Raw genomic sequence first — 24,175 nt, forward strand, 5'->3', positions numbered from 1 at the left:
GCCAACTTGGCGTCTCCCTGGGACCTACCGCGTCATCCTCATCAACAGGCACAGGTTAGGTGCCAAACCTGTCTAGGCCAAGACCTGTGCTCACTGTGGGGATGGAGAAAGATGCACACAAGCCCTCCAGGCACTCACATTAAATGGGGAAGACCTCATGCAAACAAGATTATGGAGTGTGAAGGCAGGACCTGTGCCGGGGATGGGGAAAGGCGGCCTGCCCAAGGTTTCCCTTCCTAGAGGGGAGCCTAGACACACAGGACAGGGTGCCACCTTTGCCACCTGGTGTGGGTGGGAATGCAGCATCGGTGCCACCTTTGCCCCTGGTGTGGGTGGGAATGCAGCATCGGTGCCACCTTTGCCCCCTGGTGTGGGTGGGAACACAGCATCGGTGCCACCTGGTGTGGGTGGGAATGTGTTGGTGCCACTTTTGCTCCCTGGTGTGGGTGGGAATGCAACATTGGTGCCACCTTTGCCCCCTGGTGTGGGTGGAAGCGCAGCATCGGTGCCACCTTTGCCACCCAGTGTAGGTGGGAACGCAGCATTGGTGCCACCTTTGCCCCCTGGTGTGGGTGGGAACGCAGCATCGGTGCCACCTTTGCCCCCTGGTGTGGGTGGGAATGCAGCATCGGTGCCACCTTTGCCCCCTGGTGTGGGTGGGAACGCAGCATCAGTGCCACCTTTGCCACCTGGTGTGGGTGGGAATGCGTTGGTGCCACCTTTGCTCCCTGGTGTGGGTGGGAATGCAACATCGGTGCCACCTTTGCCCCCTGGTGTGGGTGGGAATGCACAGCATCGATACCACCTTTGCCTTCTGGTGTGGGTGGGAACGCAGCATCGGTGCCACCTTTGCCCCCTGGTGTGGGTGGGAACGCAGCATCGGTACCACCTTTGCCTTCTGGTGTGGGTGGGAATGCATTGGTGCCACCTTTGCCCCCTGATGTGGTTGGGAACACAGCATCGGTGCCACCTTTGCCACCTGATATGGGTGGGAATGCGTCGGTGCCACCTTTGCCCCCCGGTGTGGGTGGAAGCGCAGCATCGGTGCCACCTTTGCCACCCGGTGTGGGTGGGAACGCGGCATCAGTGCCACCTTTGCCCCCTGGTGTGGGTGGGAATGCAGCATTGGTGCCACCTTTGCCACCGAGTGTGGGTGGGAATGCAGCATTGGTGCCACCTTTGCCACCCGGTGTGGGTGGGAATGCATCGGTGACACCTTTGCCCCCTGATGTGGGTGGGAACACAGCATTGGTGCCACCTTTGCCACCTGGTATGGGTGGGAATGCGTCGGTGCCACCTTTGCCCCCCGGTGTGGGTGGAAGCGCAGCATCGGTGCCACCTTTGCCACCCAGTGTAGGTGGGAACGCAGCATCGGTGCCACCTTTGCCCCCTGGTGTGGGTGGGAACGCGGCATCGGTGCCACCTTTGCCCCCTGGTGTGGGTGGGAACGCGGCATCGGTGCCACCTTTGCCCCCTGGTGTGGGTGGGAACGCAGCATCGGTGCCACCTTTGCCACCTGGTATGGGTGGGAATGCATCGGTGCCACCTTTGCCCCCTGGTATGGGTGGGAATGCGTCGGTGCCACCTTTGCCCCCTGGTGTGGGTGGAAGCGCAGCATCGGTGCCACCTTTGCCACCCGGTGTGGGTGGGAACACAGCATCGGTGCCACCTTTGCCCCCTGGTGTGGGTGGGAACGCGGCATCGGTGCCACCTTTGCCCCCTGGTGTGGGTGGGAACGCAGCATCGGTGCCACCTTTGCCACCTGGTATGGGTGGGAATGCATCGGTGCCACCTTTGCCCCCTGGTATGGGTGGGAATGCGTCGGTGCCACCTTTGCCCCCTGGTGTGGGTGGAAGCGCAGCATCGGTGCCACCTTTGCCACCCGGTGTGGGTGGGAACACAGCATCGGTGCCACCTTTGCCCCCTGGTGTGGGTGGGAACACAGCATCCTCTGTGCAGCCTTCCTTGGCCTGCCTAGAAGAGCTTGCTAAGGCACCTGCAGGGATCAGGGAGCATCAGAGTCCAAGGCAGCTCTCGTCAGGGGGTGTTTCCGTGGAGTGAGCTGGTCCTACTTCAGTCCCTGCTGGGGGCCAATGTGGAGGACCAAACTAAGACAGTCCGATTGGGGCGGACAAGCTGGAGAGCATCCTGACGGCCCCTCTGGGATGGAGAAAGGCTCTGGGTCTATGTCAGAGAAGACTGGCAGGGCAGGGGATGGTTAGCCTATAGCAGGGAAGACGGGATGGGGATGGGGCAGGAAATGACAGCCATGGGAGACCTCTGAAGGGCTTTTGTGAGGAGGAGGGTGCCAGTGGGGGGAGGTGCCCGAGGCAGATTTAGGTTCTGTGTTAGGAAAAGCTTAGTGGTGAGAGCTGACCCAATGTGCCCTGGGCTGCCCTTGAGAGGTGGTAAGCTCCCCGTCACTGGAGGTCCAGCAGAAGCTTGATGTGTCAGGAAGCTTGTTGAGGGTATTCTTTTGGGCATATGGGGCTGGGCTCCAAAATTTTGTCTCGACTGCCAATCCTTGGGTAGTTTATACTTTTCCAATCTGATATTTAAAACATTTTTTAAAGTTCTTACTGATACTCTGTTTCTTACCTCACCCCAGTGCCACACAGACCCTTCCCCCTTCCTCTCTCCCAAAGCCATCCCACATGACAAATAGCACTTTTTACAGGGGAGAAGAGAAATAAGCCCAGCTGCTGGACCGGCTGAAGTCTGAAAATGTGCCACGTGGACCACGCGCGGTCCACCTCCACGGAGGGCTGCGCTGGGGGCAGCCTCTCATCCCTCCCCACCCGAGCCCTGCCGGGTATCCAGAATCCTGTCACGGGCTATGCCGTCGTAACTGGCATACTTCACCCTGCCTCAGTTCAGGCACATCTTCCCCCGCTTTTTTGTGCTCATCCCAGCATTTCTTGGAGCACAGTAACACTCTGTGATGTCCATGCAGCCATTCCCCAGCTGGAGGGCATCTACACTGTTGATTGTATAGTACCTTCTATTCAGCTAGGTGGCACAGTGGATAGAGGCCGTACCTAAAGTCAAATCTGTGCTCAGACGCTTCCTGCCTGTCCCCCCCCCCCCCCGCAAAGCCTCATGTGTAAAACACGAATAATGATCGCACCCCCCTCCCAGGGAGGATGGCAGACCTTAAAGCAATCTCACTATAACTGAAGTATTTCAGTCAGTCAGTAAAAATTGATGCCAGGAAATGCTGAGCACTGGGGATACCAAGATGAGAGAGCCAGTCCCTGCCCTCCAGGATCTTCCAGTCCATTGAGGCACACGACACACATAAGACACAAAAGAGAACAGGAAATGGGCGGGAGGGGGAGGCTCTTCCACTGGAGAAGTGAGAACAGTCCGATGGGAGGGCCGTGGGCTGGTTACAGAGATTCCCCACCTGCGTAGTCCTTCGGGGCTCCAGCCTCTAACCCACGGGGCAGAGGGTCCAGAGGAGGTGACGGTGTCTCCTGGTTTCTGCTTCCTGCCTCCTTCGTAGCCTGCCCAGCCCCCACCCTTCTTGGAGTCTTCTCAGCTCTAGCCCTCCAAGTCTGACTTATGCACGGACTGAAGCTAACACCCCCCGGGTGTTACTTGTGGCTGTGAGCTGCCGTTTTCAGAACTAAGGACGGCCTGGGCCAGATGTCAACAGCCTCTCACACGAGGGGTCTTGGCAGGGAAACAAGTGTACGCATGGTGCTGATCTAGGCCAGCTACACGGGCTTTATACGAGGGAGATTCAAGAAAGGATAGGATGGGCTCCGTGTCTGAATCAGCAGATCTCCTTAGGTTGAAAGCTCCTCTGGGATCCCCATGAAACATTTACACTTGCTGCCCTCTCCTGCTTTTCCTCTTCAGTCCGCTTTGTTGGCTTGGAGTCCACGACCCACCCCGTGACTCGGGGCTTGTCGAAGGACGTGACTGCAGACACCTCGAGAAAGCCAGCTAGCCAGGCTGTTCCATCTAGCCGTGCCCCCGCCAGCTTCGATGGCTGCTGTGACCTCCTGATTGGTCTCCCCCTCTCTCCATCCTTCACTTTGTCCTCTGGATAGCTACAGAGGTGTAAAACAAAGTGCTACAAAGGACAATCTATTTCTGATTAAAAAAAAGTAAAAATATTTTACACAAACAAAATCGACGAAGTAGAACTGGGCTGGCCAACCTTAGGTTTTTATTGAAACGACATACAATATATTTTGATTTGCCATTTTAGTGAGAGACATTGATGTAAATTTCTGTGCTTGTAGGTGGGCCGCATGCCTCCAGTGGGCCGCATTTTGGACAGCTGTTTTAACAACCCAGCTAGCAGCTTTGGTGGGGGCGTAAGATCCCTCCCCCACAGCCGGCACCCAGGGGGCTGCCGGGACCCAGGGGGCTGCCGGGAAAGCACAGGTTCTTTTTATCTGCTTAAACAAGGAAAGCACGGTGAAGGGGTTGACCAGCTTACTTTAATCCAGCATTCAGTTAGCATACAGACAACATTCATTTAGCTCAGGGGAAAACGCCAGCATTCAGTTAGCATTCAGTTAGTTCAGGGGAGCATACAGACAAGCATCAAGAGACAGACCAAATGCAGATTCATTGACTTACTTCAGGGGAAAAAACCAGCACCCTGAGGTTCAAAACATTCATTTAGTTCAGGGGAAAAACAAACCAGCACCCCAAACCTCAAAACCAAAATACAAACAAATTACAAATATCAACAGACAGACCCAATACAATTCATAGTTACCAACATCTGGGCTCGGCCCGAGAGCAAGGGCTGGCCCAGAGTCACGCTTGCTTGCCGCTGCTCCCACACCAACCGGAAGAGGAAAGAGAGATCTTCAAGCTGTCCTCTCCCCTCTTATAGGGTTTTTGACATCATCAAGCGCCGCCTGAATGACCAGGGCCGATTGGTTCTTGACTTGGCCCCTCCCCCTAGCGTAGACGTTAACACCTCCCCTCAGCCAGCCCCCTGACTCATCACACAGGAAGTTGTCTGCTTCCTGACATGCTCTCTAGGCTTCCTGCCCTGGAAGAGCAAGCCACAGCATCCAGAGGCTCAAAGAGGTAAGCTGAGTCATTCAAAGAAAACAAAGGCCATTCTGGTTACAACAGCCCTGAAGTAGAATGTGAAGAGAAATTGCAAAATGGGAAAATATTTTCATTCCTATTTCTGGTAAAAGTCATGTCCAAGATATATGTAGAGAACTGACACAAATATTTAAGATGAGCCATTTCCTGATAGATGGGAAAGGTTATGAAGTAATTTTTTAGAGTAAATATACCGTCGGCAGAGCTGGAGCCGTGCCTGTCCGCTGAGCGACGCTTGACCACACTGGCACACGGGTACCACTGAGTGCTACTGGGAGGCGTGCAAGCACATGCCCGTGAGACGTGCTGGAGCCATGTGCCCGAAGCGAACGGACAGGACGTGTGCTCTCCACTTGGTTTTGTTCCTAAGTGCTCATCATACTTTCCACCTCACCCCAGGGGCCCAAGGATCTGGTACGTTTTTACTTTTTGTAGTACTTTTTAAGATAAAATTTTAAATTAAATCCTGCACCGTTAGGTGGCTGTCGATGACACAATGTAATTAACTTAGGCTGGATGAACCTTACACCCACAAGCAACAGGTAAGCCAGATTTTTCTTCCTTTAGACTCCCTGTCTATACCACCTAACAAAGGATTTTAATTATGATGAAAGAGAAAGCTGAGGAAATGATGTGTAGATGACAGAAATAAGGCTGTTATTTTACCCGGCATAGCCACTGATTGGCTTATCCGGTTGTGTTGCGATGGCCTGACTTCACCAAGGGCTGCGGTTCATTCCTGGTGGTCTTGCTTTAGCCAAGTCACAACTACTACTACTCTGTGTAACTGGAGATACAACTGTGGTCATGACGCTACACAGGGGACTGTGATGTTCAGGGTGGGTGTTGAGATGCTGAGAAAGAACCAATCCATATACATGATAGTATGCCCTTACCTACTTTGAGATATGGGGAAAAAGCAATTATAATCCTTTTCATTAAGAGGATTCCTGAAATGACCGGTGCTGAAACATTAGAAGGGGTGGACCAGTACAGAACGTACCTGATGTGCCTAAGCTTGGGTGAGGGAGCTGGAGGGAGATCGTGATGAGAACGTGACTGTTACAGATCTTTTTGTGCTGGCCAAGAATCAGAAATTGAGGAACTGTCCATCAAGTGGGGAATGGCCGAGCAAGTTGTGGTAGATAAATGGAATGGAATACTACTGTTCCATAAGAAATGATGAACAGAGTTCAGAAAAACCTGGGAAGACTTACATGGACTGATGCTGAATGAAGTGAGCAGAACCAACCAGGAGAACAGTGTGCATGCTAACAGCAACACTGTGTGAGGACTGACTATGACAGATTGAGCTCTTCTTGGCAATGCAGTGATCCAAGATAGTTCCAAGAGACTCATGATGGAAAATGCTGTATGTATCTCGAGACAGAGCTTTGGAGTCTGAATGCAGATCAGAGCAGACCATTTTCACTTTGTTTGTTTTTCCCTTTTGTTCTGTTTCTTCTTTCACAACTAATGACTGATGTGGAAACATGTCTAACATGATTGCACGTGTATAACCTATATCAGATTGTGTGCCATCTTGGGGAGGGAGGTCAGGGGGGAGAGAAAAAATTTGGAATTCAAAATCTTACAAAAATTGAATGTTAAAAACTATCTTAACATATAATTGGAAAAATAGAATACTGTTTACCAAAAGAAAAAGTGGCTGCTACGAAAAATAAATAGATGGCATTCAAACGGTTTTTAAAAAAACAGATGCCTGATAAACACCTGGGGAGTGCTCCTTAGCGCTTCACACGTTTTGAAGACCAGTCAAGGAAGGTGCAATTTTAGACCTTCTTCACAGTCTAGAAGGCACAAGATCAAAGTAAGTTAGTCTAGCCCCTCAGGGCCTTGGGCCATTTGATTTGATGCGAACAAAGCATACTGAGGCAAGGTCGGAGGCACAATTAAGCTGGATACACATGGCCCTGCCCTCCAGGAGCCCAGAACCCAAGCAGGAAAGGACCCTGAATACCAATGCTGGGGGTACAAAGGAAGCTGATTTGTGCAAAGGAGATGTCCTTCCCTGGAAGGCAGGATGCAAGCCACCTGGGGCATAGGGCTCACAGCCCAGCAGGTTCTTAGAGAATGTGTCGCCTCTCCCTGGAAGAGGACTCCAACATGAGTGACCCATAGAAGGTCTCCCACATGAGCTGGGATCCGAAGGCAAGTCCTCTGACCCAGATCCCACCGGCATACATCACCCTCCTGGACCACAGCTGTTTCTGACAGAGGTGGCAGGGGATGGTGGGGTGGGGTGTGTCTGTGGGGGAAATGTAGTGAGCACAGGCATGGCCAGAGAACATGCAGGACAAGAACGGGACAGAGAATGAGGCGAGGACGAGAGGACAAAAGCAGGAGGTGACAACTCTGGAAAGGCAAACTGAAGACAGAATGTAGAGGGCCTGGAATGCCAAGACAGGGAAGCCCCTAACGATTTCTGAGGAGTGACCAGAGAAATGCAGCAACGGCAGGGAGAGGGAGAAGAAATAGTCTGAAGAAAGACCAGTGAGGAGGCTGTTATAACACCCTAGGCAAGTACCACGATGTCTGGCCTTAGACATTACCGAGTTCAGGCCTTCCATTTTATAGATGAAGACACTGAGGCACAGAGTGGTAGAGGGCATGGATCTGAACCTAGGTCCTTTCTGACTCCACATTTGGTCTGTATCAGAGACTATGGCAGATGGTACAAGTGGAAAGGAGGGGAGAGATGTGAAAGCCAACACCGAGGGAGCTTTATTTAGCTGGACTCGGGGTATCTAATCTGATACTGGGGTGAAGGACCAAGGTAAAAGCAGCTTTTACAGTTTGAAGGACGTGACAAACGGACGGGATGGTAACACTGCCACCCAAAGAAGCAGTCAAATTAAGAGGAAGAGCAGGTGTGAGGGAAAAGAGGAACTCGGGGTGATGTGAAGGAGGCTGGGTGATGCAGGGCTGGACAAGATCACCCAAGGGCAGAGAAGAGGTTTCTGAGAGCAGGAGGAGCACAAAGGAGAGCCTCTTACCACTGAGAGCACAATGTCACGGTGGACCTGGGGCTAGAAGTCTGGCCATGGGGGGGAGGGGCGGAATCAGCTGCAAGGCTGGCAGGGCCCGCACCGAGTCAGTTTCTGTTTTTGAGGAATCTCTATGGGAGCAATGGGGTAAGTGGCCAAGCAAGGCCATGGAGAAGAGTGGAAGAGATGGCAGAGGATCCCAGAGAGGGGTCAGTGTGGGCAGGGAGATCAACAGGAAGAGAAAGGACAGGCAGTGAGAAGTGCAGACAGAGAGAGAGCTGACTGGTCCTGGGGGATGGCTTCAGTTTCCTCTGCAAAGCAGGAGGGGAAGCGGCAGGTGACTTGGGACAAGTGATACAGCGACATGGTGTCATTCTGAGAGCATGTCAGCGGCCAGCACCTGTCTGTGCCCTGGCTGACTCCAACGAGGCTGATTCCGAGAAGCCAGGCTTGAGCTGCCTTTTATGCCATACACATTTGTCTCGTAGCCTTGATTCTGTGGTTTTTAAGCATGGACGTCAGAGCAGTGAGGGTCCTTGGCCTGGGCTCCGCAGGCGCTCAATTTGTCGATGAACCCAGGGAGGGCAAAGAAGTACCTCTATTCTCACTAACCTTTGGCTGACTTTGTAATCCAGTGCCTTTCCTCTTTGTATCTAAAATCATCATTCGGAGAAGAGGTTCATTGGTTTCACCAGACCGACTGGCACAAAGCCGATCAGGAACCTCGGCTCTAAGGAAACACGCCCAGGTTGTGGCTCTCAGGCAGCCCTCAGATGACTTGTCAAAGATGCTGAAGCAGCTGCTGCGGCCGTGACTCAAGCACTTCAGGGGTCATTCAAAGTCACGATGAGACACGCTCAATCATACCAAGGATGAAGGAAACAAACAAAAATGCCAAGAACTGACAAACTACGGTGGCAAAAGAACCCAGTTAATCCTCCAAAAACAAAGACCTTCAGAAGGCCCTGGCAACAGCAAGGGTTGCTCTTGATTCTTCTATGACCATTAAAAAAACAACACATATGAAGAAGAAATGTTTGCCACAGGCAAGACAATACAAAGACTGGAATACTCAAGATTGGAAAGAAGGTAGTTGTTACTAATGTAATGTTTCTATTCAAGGCTATACCAAAAACTGCTGTCGAGTCCAGATGAGCCTATAAAATCTGGGCATCATCATCAGACTGTAAAATATGTAGTCAAAAACCATTTACTAAGCAGCTCCTATGTTCCTATGTGCATGGCACTCGGTGAAGTACTGGGAACACAAAGAAGGTCTGTAAAAACACAGTCCCTGCCCTCAAGGTGCTCACGGTCTAACAGAAGAGACAACATGCAAACAAATTATGTACAAAACCAGTTACAGACAGGACAAATAAATAATTGAGAGAGAGAAGGCACTAGAATTAGGAGGGGTTAGGGGAAGATTCTTGCAGAAGGGAGGATTTTAGTTGGGACTTAAAAGAAGCCAGGGAGGTCAGGTGTCAGAGCTGAGGAGGGCCTGAGGAAATGGCCAGAGCTAAAATATGGAGGGTCTTGTGAGAACACTCAGGAGGCCAGTGTCACTGGGTTGAAGAGGATAGACCAGGGAATGAGGGGTAAGGAGACTGGAAAGGCAGGAATGGAGAGGTTATGAAGGGCTTTGAATGCCAAAACCAGCATTTTGTATTTGATCCTGGAGGCAATAGGGAGCCACTGGAGTTTGTTGAGTAGGGAGTTGACGTTGTCAATCCCAAGTTTTGGGAAAATGACGTTGATGGTGGACTGGAGCAGGGAGAGACTTGAGGCAGGCAGAACCCTCAGCAGCCACTGCAGTAGTCCAGGTGGAAGTCCAGGCTGGGGCAGGGTCAGAGGAGATACCAGAGGTAACTGACAAGAGAAGCTACAAAGGGGAAATGGACAGGCCTTGGCGCCATATTGGATGGGAGTAGTGAGAAAGAGTGAGGAAGGGAGGATGACTCCTGGGTTGTGAGCCTGAGGCTCTCTATGGAGGGTTTGGGAAAGATATTTTGGAGACTCCTTTTTTACTTCCAGTGAACCTAGAAGTCTTGTCCCCATTGAGGGAATGATGAACTCTGAAATTGTTCTGGAAGCATGTGAATTTCCAAATGGAGATAGAACATCGCACTATAATCTTACCCTGTCCCACATATCCTGAAAAATTAAGAAATTGTTCAATGAGATGGAAACAAATATGCTTCAATGTCAGACTTATGCTCCACTGAAAACCAATAGGCAATCGTCAAGGTGAGACTTGGAAAAATGGCCTGATCCTCAAAGGTATGCTTAACATCCACTGGGACGTAAGGGTGGTTTCATGAAGAGTTAAAGGTTGTGTGTGAAAACTTGTGATCTCAATGCCAAGACATGGAGGACAAGAAACGGCAGCAAAGGAGGCCATGCTGGGTAGTAAAAATTTGGAAAGGTGTGAAAAACTAGGATCTTTCTTGTGTAAGTCACTCCACATCTCAGCTTATTTGCACACCACTGTGGGTATGGTGGAGGGAGGAGTCAGCCAGTAAACATCTACTAAGCGCCTGCTGTGTGCCTAAGCTCAAGCTAACTTAGGCTGGGCATGCAGAGAAAGGCAAAAGCTACAGAGAAAGAGGAGCGGAGAAAAAAGCTGGGGCAGGTAACCCAGGGATGAGGTGTGGGAGAAGGGACGAGGGGCCACGAGGGAACGTTGTGGAAAGTGCCGCATTGGACAAAGCCTCGGAAGAAGAGAAGGGCAGGAAAGGGCTGGGACTGGGGGAATGGAAGAATCAGGAGAGACTCTCTGAAAACAGGCTTGGACAGAGGTGAAAGGGTGAGAGATGAAGCTCCAACCTTAGGAGGATGGCAGCAGAGTCAGGGGAGGTGGAGGCCTGAGATGGTCAGGGGTCAGGCTGACCTTGAATCCATTTCCTATAACTAGCAGTTCAAACACACACTTATGATTTATTTGCCTCATTAATTCCACATGCTGTTTTTTCCATCCCAAATGTGTGAGTCACGCTTCCATGAAGGAATTATTAGCTCACCAGTGCTAAGTAATTGTGGGATTGGCCCCAGTCTCTTAACAAAGCTGAGATGGACATTACGTACACCATCCCAGGATGTACTTTTTAAAAAAATAAAAGCTGCACCTTGACTGCACGTTACTGTGGTTCTTCAGAATGCATTTATTCATCCTCTATTTGGCTTCCAACCTACCTTTTAAAATTGCACATTAAATGCAAGTATTTTGTATTACATTAACACGGATCACCTACAGAAATCAAAACCATAAATGGCTGTGTTCTTGTCTTGCTCTGACAGCTGTCGGCAAGTTCTCTTCTTATATCTGCCACGTAACAGATCAAATGAGAGAAGTCATCATTTGAAATGTCTGGGCCATCCAGGATCCTCAGGAGAAATCTCCTGCCCACGCGCACCACAGCAATGCAGGCCAGTCTGGTTTACAACTCAAAGTTTATTGTTCCAATACACCCAAGAAGAGGCAAGCACTTCTGTGACAAATATACAGAAAAAAAGGGAGATCAACATAGAACAGTCATTTAGCTTAAATGAAGGGAAATCTCTCTAAATGTTATGACAACGTACTCCCGGGGGAATCTTCGCCTTTCTCCAGTTAAGTTAATCATACGATTTAATAAAATAAAGAGTGATGAGTTATGTCAGTTAGTTTGTGCATTTTCTTTAAAAATAAACTCCAAATTCTATAATCCATGCCAGTTAAACACTAAAACTAAAATTTACATATTAATAAGCGCAAAAGGAGATGGAGGTATGAGTTACCTTTTCTGTTTAAACGGTCCAGAAGAAAACAGGGACTCCAAATACAGCAGGCAGGCTGACTGACCGACCTAAGATGGGGGTGGAGTGGATGTTTCTGCCTCAGTGGGCCTGCTCAGTGTAGAGCACACTACGGCACAGTTTGGTCCATGATGGGCGCTGAGGCAGACACAGATCCCAATTTGTTACACAAACACGTCTATTCTCATTGCTTTATAAAAAAGATGCCAGGTATACTTCCAGGTATTTTCCATAGGTTTTCCCCAAAGCTGTTTACAGGAAGTAGTCTGGGGTGCGCCGCGTTACGTGGGGCTCTCCACGACGGGGTGCGGGGTCAAATTGCAGGCTGCACAAAGAGAAATCCAAAAAATGACTGGGGAGGGATGAGCTTTCTTGGGTCCTTCCAGACATCACTGTTACTACCAGAAACCCAATCTAAAGAAAGCAATGGGCTAATGGAGTCTCCCTGCCCCCCAGCTCTCTATAATATGGAATGGACAAGATGACAAAGAAAGGGGACATTTCAGCAGCAGCCAGCCAAGCTGGTGGGTCTCTGAGAGGTCCCAAGGTCAGGTACTGGGGTCCTGGCCTCGATGGATTTCCCAATTTTATAATCACCTGAATACCAAAGAGGCACCAGTAACTAATCAGGTCACTTTTTGTATGGTCTCATTTGGGCATGCTGGTGGCCTCCCTTTGGTCTGAACAGTACAGAATGCATGCACAACCTTTTCAGCAATGGGCAACGTTATTAGGGCCTACTTAGACGGTAACATGAGTGTCTCCAGGCCTGATCCAGCCTGTGATGACTAATGAAGGAGCACTTCGGAGGCTATCCTGCAGCTGCACATATTTGGTCCTCATCACCATTTCTCCTACACCCAGAGGGAACCTTTCATCGTATTTTCAGCTATTTATTTTAACTTACCTGGACAGCTCAAATAGTGAGGAAGTTTGCGTAAATCAGTTCCCCAGTAACCTCTCCCCACTGCCTTGCTTTCCCCTCCTATGGCAGCCCACCTGACATGTGCAGACAGTGGGTTTCTCCCGCTGAGTCTTCTCTTCTGTACACCCCTCCATGGATCCCCAGAGCTCATGAACACGAGGCCCTTCCCCAGGCTGAGAACAGCAGGACCAACACCTCTCTGTTTCAGGAAGCCTCTTCTTACTTAACAGAGCCTAGGACTGTGTTAGCATTTCTGGCTGGCCTAACAGCGTCAACTCATTGTAAGCTCACAAGGCACTAAAACTACAACATGTTTTCAAACCAAACCAAAGTATGGTTTAGCAAATAAACCAGGCCTTCCCCAACCTTTATCTGAAATCCATTTACAGCACTGCCTAAGGGAGCAGTCTGTCAGAGATTTCACCAGGCCTGCCCTAATCTGGATGAAGCTGGTCTGGCTCTCTGAAATCACAGCTCCGTTTTGCTAGATTTGCACCAGCCATCTCTTTAAGGACGAACTCTGGGCCTCACCAGGAATCAGCCTAGGCTCCCTGGCCTGCAGCATGAAGCTTCCAGTCTTTTCCCTCTGCTGCCCTCCTGTTGTATTTGGTCTCTAATGCTATTCTCTAGGATCTTTCAAAGCAATCACATCAGCCAAAAAATATATTTAGTTACATCAATTCAGTAAATGGTTATTTAACTGAATTAAAATTTATCTTCCCTTCCTTATTTGTCCTTTTTCTTTCACATATGAAAGAAATGTGAAAACGTTAACTTCTGTCCTAACGTATGACTCTTAACTCAGATATCCCCATCTCTATTTTCTTTCTCAATGATGTGATACGCACAAGGAATATTTTAAAGTGTCATCGAGTTCCATGATAGCAGCCTGGTTCCCACAACGGTAGCAGTAATTGGGTGCGCTGAAAATGGTAACCACATTCCGATCGTGACACCAGTTATACCCCTGAAACAGTTAAAAAACAGCATCCTGAGTCACTGTCCTGAACATGAATAACACAAAGGGAAACGAGCAGGGGGGCAAGAGAGGCAGTGCTGGGAGCCACCACTGACACCTACGGATGCAAGCCAAGGCTGGGCCTGACGCCCAGACCAGAGTCCACATGGAAGGCAGGCAGGTTCACGGGAGAAGTGCCAGATGAGACAGCTCCATTTCAAGGTGGGAAGAACCACATGTTATTTAAATCTGATGCAAACCAAATTACCTTGCACAAACCCTTAATAAGAGATCTACTTTTCATTCCTAAAGAGGATGGGGTTCTACAGGCAGTTTCCTGGAAAGAACCTATTTAACTTATCCATGTCAAATGAAACATTTAAGAAAAGGCTCACTGTATATGGAGAAGTCATCCCGACTTAGATGACTGCTTGTCAGAACAAAGACCAGAACCAGTAAACAGCTAGCACAAAGTAGAGTGGAAAACATATGGCATGCGGATGAACAACTTAATGCCGAACTATTTAATCAAGTAATTAATGAAGAAAAATGGGACATGGATGCCATAAGTGGCGTCATGTAACCAAGGGAAATCAGCTGCTGCAGGAAGACCACCAAAGCCCAGAGCTGTCTACAATGATGCCTGTCAAGGGGAGGGGGCGGTGGTTCAGGGACAGTTTCACTGGGGTTGATCCTTGGACAAGACAGGCAGAGATTTTTGAGAAGGGAGGCTTCCAAGCCCAGAAGACTGCTCCTAGAAGGAACTGAGAACTTGGCACGAGGAGTAGAAACCCTGCCCAAGCAACAAACTGCTTGGACGTTAAGAGCGGGCCAAAGGGAAGCCAACAACTCCATGAAGTAACGAGAAAGATTAAAACAGTCAAAAGGCAGAAAAAATAGAAGAAAATGTAAAGTATCTCACAGCAAAAACAACTGACTTAGAAATGTGCACAAGACCGGATACTGAGTGGAATCAGCAGAGCCAAGAAAACAATACACTGCGACCACCAACCACCCCACCAGCCACACCCCAAAGAGCGATAAGGGTCCAGCAGGACTCAAATGGAGAGAGATGAGAGGACGCCACCCCCCTCCCCCAAACACACCAGGTTGATGTGAGCCCCTGTTCTGAGGCTCCCTTAACACAGGGGCAGCTGTGCTCATTTTTCACCCTCTTTTTCTTTCATTTTTGTCTTTTAAAAAATACTGTTTGTTATGTGGGATGGTTTTCTGGGAGGGCTACTGGGGAAAGCTAGGATAATGTAAAAAAGAGGAGACATCAGTGACACCTCACTTTTAAAAAAAGAATCAAGCAAAAAATATATTAGAAGCAGGTTCCAATAAAACAGGACCAAGTTTTCTGAGGGCAGCAACCGTCTTTTTGGCTACAGTGGTACTCTCAAGTACACAGTAAGTACTTAAGACTGCGTTCAGGACAGACCCCCATGCCAGGTGCTAGCAGACACAACAGTGGGCAATACAGGAGGGGAGGGGGCTGAGTCTGGGGCAGCTGGCCAGATCCCCGCAAGAGCAAAGGGAAAGAGGAGGGAAAGACAGAGGAGGAACACAGAGAGGCTGAAGTCATGGAGCCAAAAGAACAGAGCGCCCAGGGGCTGCCATCATGGGCCTGTGAATGCCACCCTCTATGTGGGACCTATGTGGGAACTTCCTCAGGGAATGTACTTTCTAAGGGGATTTGTTGGGAAGCACCCACCTTGTCAAAACAAACATCAGCCATGCATGCCCACCCACTTTCCTCCCAGAACCAGCAGGGTGGGTTCTTCCTTCCCCCAGAGGAGAGCCAAGCCAGACACGTGGTTTTATACGCCACTGTCTCTTTCTTACTTATAGCAGATGTAAAATCTTTTATTAATTCTATCTCTTGTAAGCACACTGGAATAAAACATTTCAAGCCACACTTCCTTCAGTGTAATCCACCTTGCCAGGGCAGCAAACATGGAGGATTACCCTAGTGCTGCACACAAAGCTGCATACCTCCATCACAAGCTGATGAGCACGGGAAACCAGGGTGAGGCCGTTGGCGTGGTTAAATGTTTCCGAAATGTCCTGTCCAAATGTGTAGCCAGCCCCTCGTGGAGAAATGCCCCATCCACCACGATCATCGGGATCGGACCATAACAGGTCGCACATCGGGCCCTGCCGAGGAAAAACAAGGTGGCCGCACTGTGTGAGGGGGGCACCCTATCACTGATGTAACTGAAAGGGTGGTGTGCCATGAGGCACACAGGTGCCAGGAAGGAGGGAGGGGCACAGCGCTGAAGGAAGGGGGAGGACTAGAATTTCCCTCAATCTGAACATGTCCCCAGAGCACCATTCAGTTCTCTCTGTTGACCTATGTTAAACCAGAAATACTCCCGGAGTGTCCCAAGTCCCTGTGCAGTTATCCTGGGGGATTCCAGGTCTGGATGGGAGCTGGTGGACAGCACTCAGCCCCTTCTTTGGAGCTGTAGGGCTCGGCTACAATCCTTCTCTCCCAAAACAAAACTTTATTCTATTTTCTCACCTGTTCCTTTTTTAATGTCTGTCATTTCCCAAGGACTCCCCTCTCCCCCAAAGTGATGCCCCCACTTGTGACCAATGAGGGCAGCCAAGAGCCTCCAGCGGTTAATGCCAGATGATGGTGGAAGCAGGAGGCACCACTTGCCTTCAGGTATTCACAATCCACACCCTTTTCTTGAGGTTTCTCTGAAATGGAGAGCTGTTACTATCCTCCCTCATGGTCTGTGTGAATGCGTGATTACTCTGAATGTAACCAGAAGCTTTCTGACCTAATCTGAGACCATTCCTCTGGCCAAATCCCTCACGCACAGGGAGAATAACTTAACAAGATTCCACTCTTAAACACACCTCCACAAAGACAACGTCATCTGCTTAGACCCTGGCTCTTCGCCTCTGGCCTGTGAGCTCAATCCCTTTTAGAGATTTCCTCTGGGCTGAAGCCCAAGATACCAGTGAAGGGTAAGGAGAAGGACAAGGGCTTGGCTCCTGATGACCTCGAAAAGTGGGGCCCAAGGGATCATCATCTCACAGCAGAGCCCCTCGGACAGGCTAGGCCACAGCACCCTCGGGGCTGATGGAACACAGGTTGCGGGTCAAGGGAGAGGGAACTCACCTCCGATTATGGCACAGTTACCTGACTTGGGTGGAATGCCACCCCCCAAAACTCTCACTTTACCTCGTGTGGAACTTCCTGCAGACGATCCAGGGCTCGGATATGATCCAGCGTATCAATGGATGGAGAAAGGCCACCGTGGAGGCAAAATATCTTTAAAAAAAAAAAGGGGGGGAGGGTTGGGGGTGCACAAGTTTTTTTTAGCTCATTTCTTGCCAAAATCTGATGAAAAGTACAAATAATTTAAACAATGCATGCCTTTATCATAATTTTTCACCTTTTAAATTTAAATCAATTCAAAACCTTATGATTCCCAAAAATCTTATCTATAAGAAAATAAATTTAATTAATAAGTACAATTAAGCTATTTAATTCCACGGATTATTTTTTCAAGTGTAATTAATTTTCTTGTAGATTTGCTTTGGTAAACTTGTATCACTGACTTTTAAAATTCTCATTTACATAAAGACTAATAAACCCTCAATCACCAGGCAGCCAGGTGGTGAAGGGGATAGAAGAATGCAGGACTTGGAGTCAGGACAAACTGAGTTCAAATCCTGCCTAGGACAGGACAGCCCCTAGCTGTATGACCCTGGAATTCTTCACCTCGTGAAGCACCCTGCAGGCCTTTAAGTACTACTGCAGAAATGCAGGCTGAGATCTCTAGGCTTTACCAGCCTGCTTTTGCAAGCTGCCCAGCCCGCTGGCTTCACATGGCTCCACCCACGCTCCCAACAGCCAAAGATACGGCTGGTCAGTAGTGCCCTCAGGCTTCCCCCTACAGGAGGCAGGTCTGGGCCCCCCACGATGCCCTTCTGCAGAATGATGAGCTCCTCCCTCCCCCAGCCACCTCGGTCTTCAGGGCTCCCAGACCAGTGAAGGGCCATGCATTTGTGGGACAGCTGGGGGCTGCTCATCAACAGTCCTTCTTCCTCCCTGACCCAAGGGATGGAAGCTGCCTGAACTTTGTCTCCTGGCAGGGCACGGACCTGCCCACGGTAGGTTCGTAGGAAGCACATGCTCATGGCCAGTACAGTGATGGGGGCCTATGCTCCCCTGACCCTTACTAGCTGTGTGACCCCAAGCCAGTCAAATCGTGAGCTTCAGTTTCCTGACCTTCCTCACTTACAGGACTGTCCCAAGGGCCAAGGCAGATGACACATGCAGAGCGTCTCACCAGTGTCTAGGAGAGAGGGGACCAAGGGCAGTACACAAGGGGCTGACCTTGGGGCCAGGACAGATCCGGGTGCAAATCCTGCCAATGACCCTGAGCAGGTGGCCAAGTCTATGCTACCGAGAAGGGCCAAGCTGCCTCAGCTGAGAGCTCCCTGGACCAGTCAAGTCCCGGATCCAGTCCCTCATCCTCTCCCTCTAAGTGCCAGTTACTGTTATGAAGGTGAAGAATATTTGCGAGGCAGTGCAGTGGACAGAGCACTGGGCCTGGAGTCAGAAGGACCTGAGTTCAAATCCAGCCTCAGACACTTCCTGAGTGACCCTGGACAAGTCACTTAACTCCTCTGGGCCCGGGTTTCCTCATCTGCGAAAGGGGTTGTCATAAAGCCCACATCAGGTCCTACAGACACGCTCCATCCTTCCCTTGTTGTTACAGGGGCCGACTCTGCAGCATGACAGGTCTCTGACAGAACACAGACGCTCCCTTACTTACTGTAGACACCTACCTGCCCGTCTACTAAAGCTGTGAGTGGGAGATAATCGAACAGATCAGTGAAGTACTTCCAAACGTTGGCGTTGCCGTATTTCCTCAGGCACTCATCGTAAAAGCCATACACTTGTGTGATCTGCCGGCTCTCATGGTTTCCCCTCAGGATTGTGATCCGCTCGGGATAGCGCACCTAGAAAAGGAAAGGGAACTGCAGCCGCTGAAGATGATTCAACAGACTAGCTTCTAAAGCCCACTTCTTCCCATGACTGCTTTTCCCTTTAGCAAACTGTGTTAAGAGAACCAAGATCTCGTATTTCCTATATACAATCATTTTTTTAAAAAAAATCCTGTCAATTCTAGCTTCAAGATTTCTCTTGGGTTCGTGTTTTCCCTTCACGCAGCACCACCAGCCCTGGCTCAGGGTCCTGATCACCCCATGACTCAACGGCCACAACACGTCCACTTCAGGCCTTGTCTCCAGCCGATCTATTGTGCACGAGGCCACGGCCTCCTCTATCTGTCTAAAACATCACTTGGGTCATTTTGCCCCCAAATCCCAAAGGATCAAGATCCCAGCTTCTGATCTTTACATTCAAAGTTCTACTTTGTCTAACTTCTCTTTCTGATGCCCCAACAAGAACTGAGCGGGTAGTCAGCTCTCAATAAATACTTGTCGAAACGTTATAACCAAAGGATTGATTGGTATCCATGGAATCAATGGAAAACCTATTGATGGGCTTCGTCACTTTTATCTGCTTCCTATGAGAAATACTCCAACCTGGGAACCACTTTACCATTTAGTGAACCACAGGTGAATGAACAGAAACACAAAGGAACAGGTCAGCTGTGACTGACTTAGAAACCTGACGGGAGCCGACCTGCAGCCGAAATCTTCCTTCTGGGGTGGGTGGTTTTCCCATTAGAAAGAGAGCTCCAGAATACATTTTACATGGTTTCACATATGTATGCTATTTAAAATTATTTTCTTTTTAGAGAGGGGAGAGAACAGGGAGGGAGAAAATTGGGAACTCAAAAATTCTTTTAAATCAGTGTTAAAAATTGGGGGCAGCTAGGTGGCACAGTGAGTACAGCACCAGCCTTGGAATCAGGAGGACCTGAGTTCAAATCCAGCCTCAGACACTTGGCACACTTACTAGCTGCGTGACCTTGGGCAAGTCATTTAACCCCAATTGCCTTGCCTTCCCCCCTCCAAAATAAAAAATTAATGTTAAAAATTGTCTTTACATGTAATTGGAAAAAATAAAAGGAAGGAAGAGAGGAAGCACAGGAGGGAGGGAGGAAAGAAGGAAGCAAGGATGGAAGGGAGGTAGAGAGGAAGGGAGAGAGGAAGGGAGGGAAGGAGGGAGGAAAGAAGGAAGGTCCAGTAGATAAGGTATGGCCTGACTTTTCTATCTACTTTACCCGGCCCAGCCCAGGGCTTTGCAGACAGAAGGGCACTGAATAAATCCTTCCCTCCTTCCTCCGGAACCCCTTTTCCCTCTAGGTCTGCCCCGCCCCCCAAGGTGAGAAGATATCTTAGAATCTAAGAGAACAAAACCACAACAACAAGATAACACTGGAGGAGAAAAGACTTTCTCAAAACAAACCAACAAAAAGCCACAAGCAGCAGCAGCATCGAGGGTTTGCAGCGGATGATGGGAGCACTGCTGAGCCTCACACTCACCATCCATGGTTAAACTAATAATTAAGGAATTGAATCCTGGCCCACTAGCCTTCTGCTCCCTTCTGCCCTCCCCCAACGACAGTCACAGGGATGTAGATTGTGGGGTGCAGGGGTCCCCCAAACTCCGCACTGACCTCCCTTTCCACGGCATGTGTGTCTTCAGTGTCTCCCCCTTCTGTGGACTCAGGCCAAGAACAAACTGATTGCCGGCCCTTCGGGGCATGATTTCTCACTGGAAGACGTTAGCTATTGGTCCATTCCAATCACCGGCTAACAGGGCCAATCTTCTCTCTGATTCTGAAGTTGTCTGGCTGCTGCTCAGGAGAAAGCTTGGAGTGGCTTCCACCAACACTGAGCAGAGAGGCCTTGGAAGCAGCAGGAGTGGCCTTTGTGAGGGTCCCTGCCATCTTCAACTCTGGAGAGGATCTTGGAGAAAAGGCGATACAGAACTCATCTTGCATGGGGAGGACTTTGCTTGCCCACGTGATCCAGTCTGAGTCATGGCACTGACTTTAATGCTGAACACACTGTGCCAGCACAGTCAGCTCTAGCTGTCATATCTGACCTTCTAAAACCTGAAAAAGCCCAGGAAGTCACAGGCTCTTAAGCAAGAAGTCAAATTAGAACGATGAATCGTGTAGCAAAAAAGGAGGCTGTGCCCAGAAATCAGATGCTTTCCCCTCTGCTGACCCTGGAGTGGAGCGAGGCGATGAGGCAGAGACATCGACATTCAAGCCCAGCCACGTGGGGCCTTACGAGGAAGCAGCCACTATTTGGGTCCCATGGGCTACGTGAGGACGCATGGCAGTGCCATCAGCTAAATGAACACAACACGTACGGGCAGCACTGCCTACTTGGGCCACGAGCAGATGAGCAGAAGGAATCAATGTTGGTGTGTCCTGAAGTGAGATGACGAGCAAATGCAGAGAAAGCAGCCCGTGCGCAGAGCCGGTCTGGAGGCAAGCCAAAGGGGAGGAGGACCAAGCTGGGCTCTGTGGGCCAGGAGCCTGCCTGGCAGCGGGCCACGGTCGGGTCAGTCTTACTTTGTCTCTTTTCAGTGATTTGTTGCAGGGGAACATGATAAGATTTGCTGAGCTGGACGAGGAACAGCAAGTGCCCTCTTTGGATGAGAGTTATTTCAGGTCAAAAGCAGAGCCCTCCTGGAACCCGTGGTACAAAACTCACAAAGGCCACTTTAGAATGGCTGCAGTGAAAGGGACCAGATAAGTCGCTGGCCACTGCCCTTTAAATGGACCACCAGGTTCCCAGACAGCCTTCCTGGCACAAGGCCCATTTCTAGAACACGCCACCACCAAGGTAAGGCCTCAGCCTCATCTCTACTTGGTTTACCACACTGACAACAGGAAGGGGGGGAGGTTTACTTGATGTTTTCACTGCATCTGCTTTACCAAAGTAAAATGCCATGACCTGCCACTTTATGTGGAGCCAACTAGTCAAGTGTCCTGCCAATGACTGAAGAGGCAGCCTGGGCAGAGGCCCTAGGCCACCTCTAGGGCGCCTGCTGGACACTCCAGAGCCAGGGGCCCCGGGCTACACCCTCGATGCTCCAAGGGCCACAGCATCTGAGGCCTCCCAACAATGTGGGGGCGGCTGGAGGCGTGCAACAATGGGCCTAGGTCTCCAGAAGGACCTGAGTTACCAATCAGATGTTCCCAAAGGGATTCCTATGAGTGATCCCTGAGCATGAAGCACGACCAGGGTTATCCTCTTGTTGTGACTGTCAGGACGCTCTCATTCTGCTTTTGTTAAATATCATAAAATCCAAACTGAGAACTGCAGATTTTTGTATATTTTGAAATGTTGCAGAATTTCTCCATCCTTTCTTTCATAATTACTACAAATGTGAGAGTGTGAGATGAAATTGCTTTTGAGGGAGAAGAGAGATAAAGACAGAAAGAGAGAGACAAAGACAGAAGGAGGAGAGGGAGAGGGAGAGGGAAGGGGAGGGGAGGAGAGGAGAGGAGAGGGGACCAAGAGGAGGAGAGCAAGCACAAGACTGGCCATGATGCACAGGGGCACCTCATCTCTTCCGGAGGAGGAGAAGGAAAGGAGGAGGAGATTCTACAGTCATCCTCAGTTTGACACGACAAGATGTGACCAGATGTTCCTGGGAGCTGGATCATCACAGTGGAGAGACCACCTGCTGGGCCTGTAGTCGGCAAGACCCCAGTTCAAATGCAGCCTCAGACACTCACTAGCTGGGTGACCCTGCCTGCCTCAGCCTCCTCAACTGCAGGACTGCTGGGAGAATGTCTGTAAAGAGCTCAGCACGGTGCCTGCCCTTAATAAAGGGGCTTCTCCCCTCGCCCTTCCTGGAGGTTCTTGCCTCCCATCTCCTGCTCACACACATTTATCGAGCAGCAAGGCCAGCCCAATCACCCGTAGTATTTAAATTCACTTCTTCATTCTTTCTGTCTCACAGGAAGCTAAATGATGACGATCCCACTGTAGTTAGTTAGGTGCTTAAGAAGGAGTCACTGAATTGAGTGTATTCAGGTAATGAAATACGATCCTGATGAATGACCGGGAAATCATCTTAGGATTGTGGTTCCAGTTGTAATTGTCCCCACCTCTAACGGAATACTGCTGGTGCGCTCGCTGCTCTATCCAACTACTGAAATAAGTGGCTTTTCTGAAGGGCCCACGGCTCCCATTCTGTTGGAGGTGGTGGTCAAGAGACGGTTTTCACAGAGAGTGACGAGAGAAGTTCAGGATAATCTATAGAGGGTCTTGAAGGACAGAACAAGGGCCCCAAGCTTTAAGCCTGGAAAGCCCTCGGAAATAACTGAGTTCAAGCAAGGAGGCGGAGAGTGAAACCCAGAGAGGGGCAGTGTCCTGCCCAAGCTCACACAGGGAGTAAGAGAGGGACAGAATTTGAACCCGAGCTCTCTGGCTCCTAATTGAATTTTTTTTTTCCAGGACAATCAAGTTTGGATTCTCCTCTGGACCTAGAAATCACTGAAGATTTCTGAGCTGGGGAGGAACATGACAACCTGCGACTGGAGGGAAAGATGGATCAGAGAAGGGAGGTAATGGAGGAGCAGAGAAATTCACCAGGACGCCAGGGCAGTAATTCAGGGGCTATCAGGAGCACCAGCACGCCGCCAGGCACAGTGGGGGTGAGAAGGGACAGATGGGGACACAGAGAAGAGCTTGGTGACAGACTGAAGGCAGGGGAGGAATAAAAGGGATGAGTCAGAATCACAGCAGGAGTCAGGTGTGCCTGACTGGGGCACCATGAAATGTAACAGCATCCCGAAGACAGGAGCAACAAACTGTCTCAGAATTTTCCTTGATTTAACATTCACTTAAAATAAGAGGGCAAAAAGCAACGCCTTTTCATTAGTTAAAATGAAAATGAACAACACTGTACCTTTAGTGACACGAGAAGGGTCACAGTCTCCACCGAGTAATAGCCTCTGTCCACGTAGTCACCCATAAAAAGATAGTTTGTGTCTGGCGACTTTCCACCAATTCTAAACAGTTCCATCAGATCGTGGAATTGGCCGTGCACATCCCCGCAGACCGTGACAGGACAGCGAACCTCTTGCACGTTGGATTCTTTTGTGAGGATTTCCTTAGCCTATCAGAAAAACACAAAGCATCATCCCCAAGAGAAGATCTTGCAGGGCAACAGGAGCAGCGGCCCTCTCCCACCAAATGGCAAGCTGGGGAATTCTCCAAACGCTTGCCTAGGGTGCAGGAGGGAGGGGAGAAGGGCGCTGGGAACAGACTGTCCCAAAACACAGCACAGGAAAGGGGCTGCTTTTCTTTGCATCCCTGGGGCTCAATGAGATAACCTGGCACACAGCAAGCACTTAATAAATGTTTGCTAATTCTCCCTTTGCCCCACCCCCCACACAAAGACCCTTCATTCGAATGATATTTCTTCAAAGTAACCACCTT

The 24,175-nt window shown here is 49.9% G+C and overlaps 1 protein-coding gene across 1 annotated transcript in view; it reads right to left on the bottom strand.

The window, feature by feature from the left end:
- Window positions 1-11,521: 11,521 nt before the first annotated feature.
- PPP2CB (protein phosphatase 2 catalytic subunit beta) overlaps window positions 11,522-24,175 on the bottom strand; it is a 28,981-nt gene continuing 16,327 nt past the window's right edge. The window contains exons 2-7 of the mRNA XM_036763107.1: window positions 23,643-23,852; window positions 18,581-18,754; window positions 16,965-17,054; window positions 15,764-15,925; window positions 13,659-13,777; window positions 11,522-12,210 (exon numbers count right to left, since the gene is read on the bottom strand). Of these exons, the coding sequence (XP_036619002.1) occupies window positions 12,138-12,210; window positions 13,659-13,777; window positions 15,764-15,925; window positions 16,965-17,054; window positions 18,581-18,754; window positions 23,643-23,852 (828 nt within the window). The 3' untranslated portion in view covers window positions 11,522-12,137. The remainder of the gene's footprint in view (window positions 12,211-13,658; window positions 13,778-15,763; window positions 15,926-16,964; window positions 17,055-18,580; window positions 18,755-23,642; window positions 23,853-24,175) is intronic.

Source organism: Trichosurus vulpecula, chromosome 6, assembly GCF_011100635.1.
Source record: "Trichosurus vulpecula isolate mTriVul1 chromosome 6, mTriVul1.pri, whole genome shotgun sequence".
NCBI classification, from domain to species: domain Eukaryota; kingdom Metazoa; phylum Chordata; class Mammalia; order Diprotodontia; family Phalangeridae; genus Trichosurus; species Trichosurus vulpecula.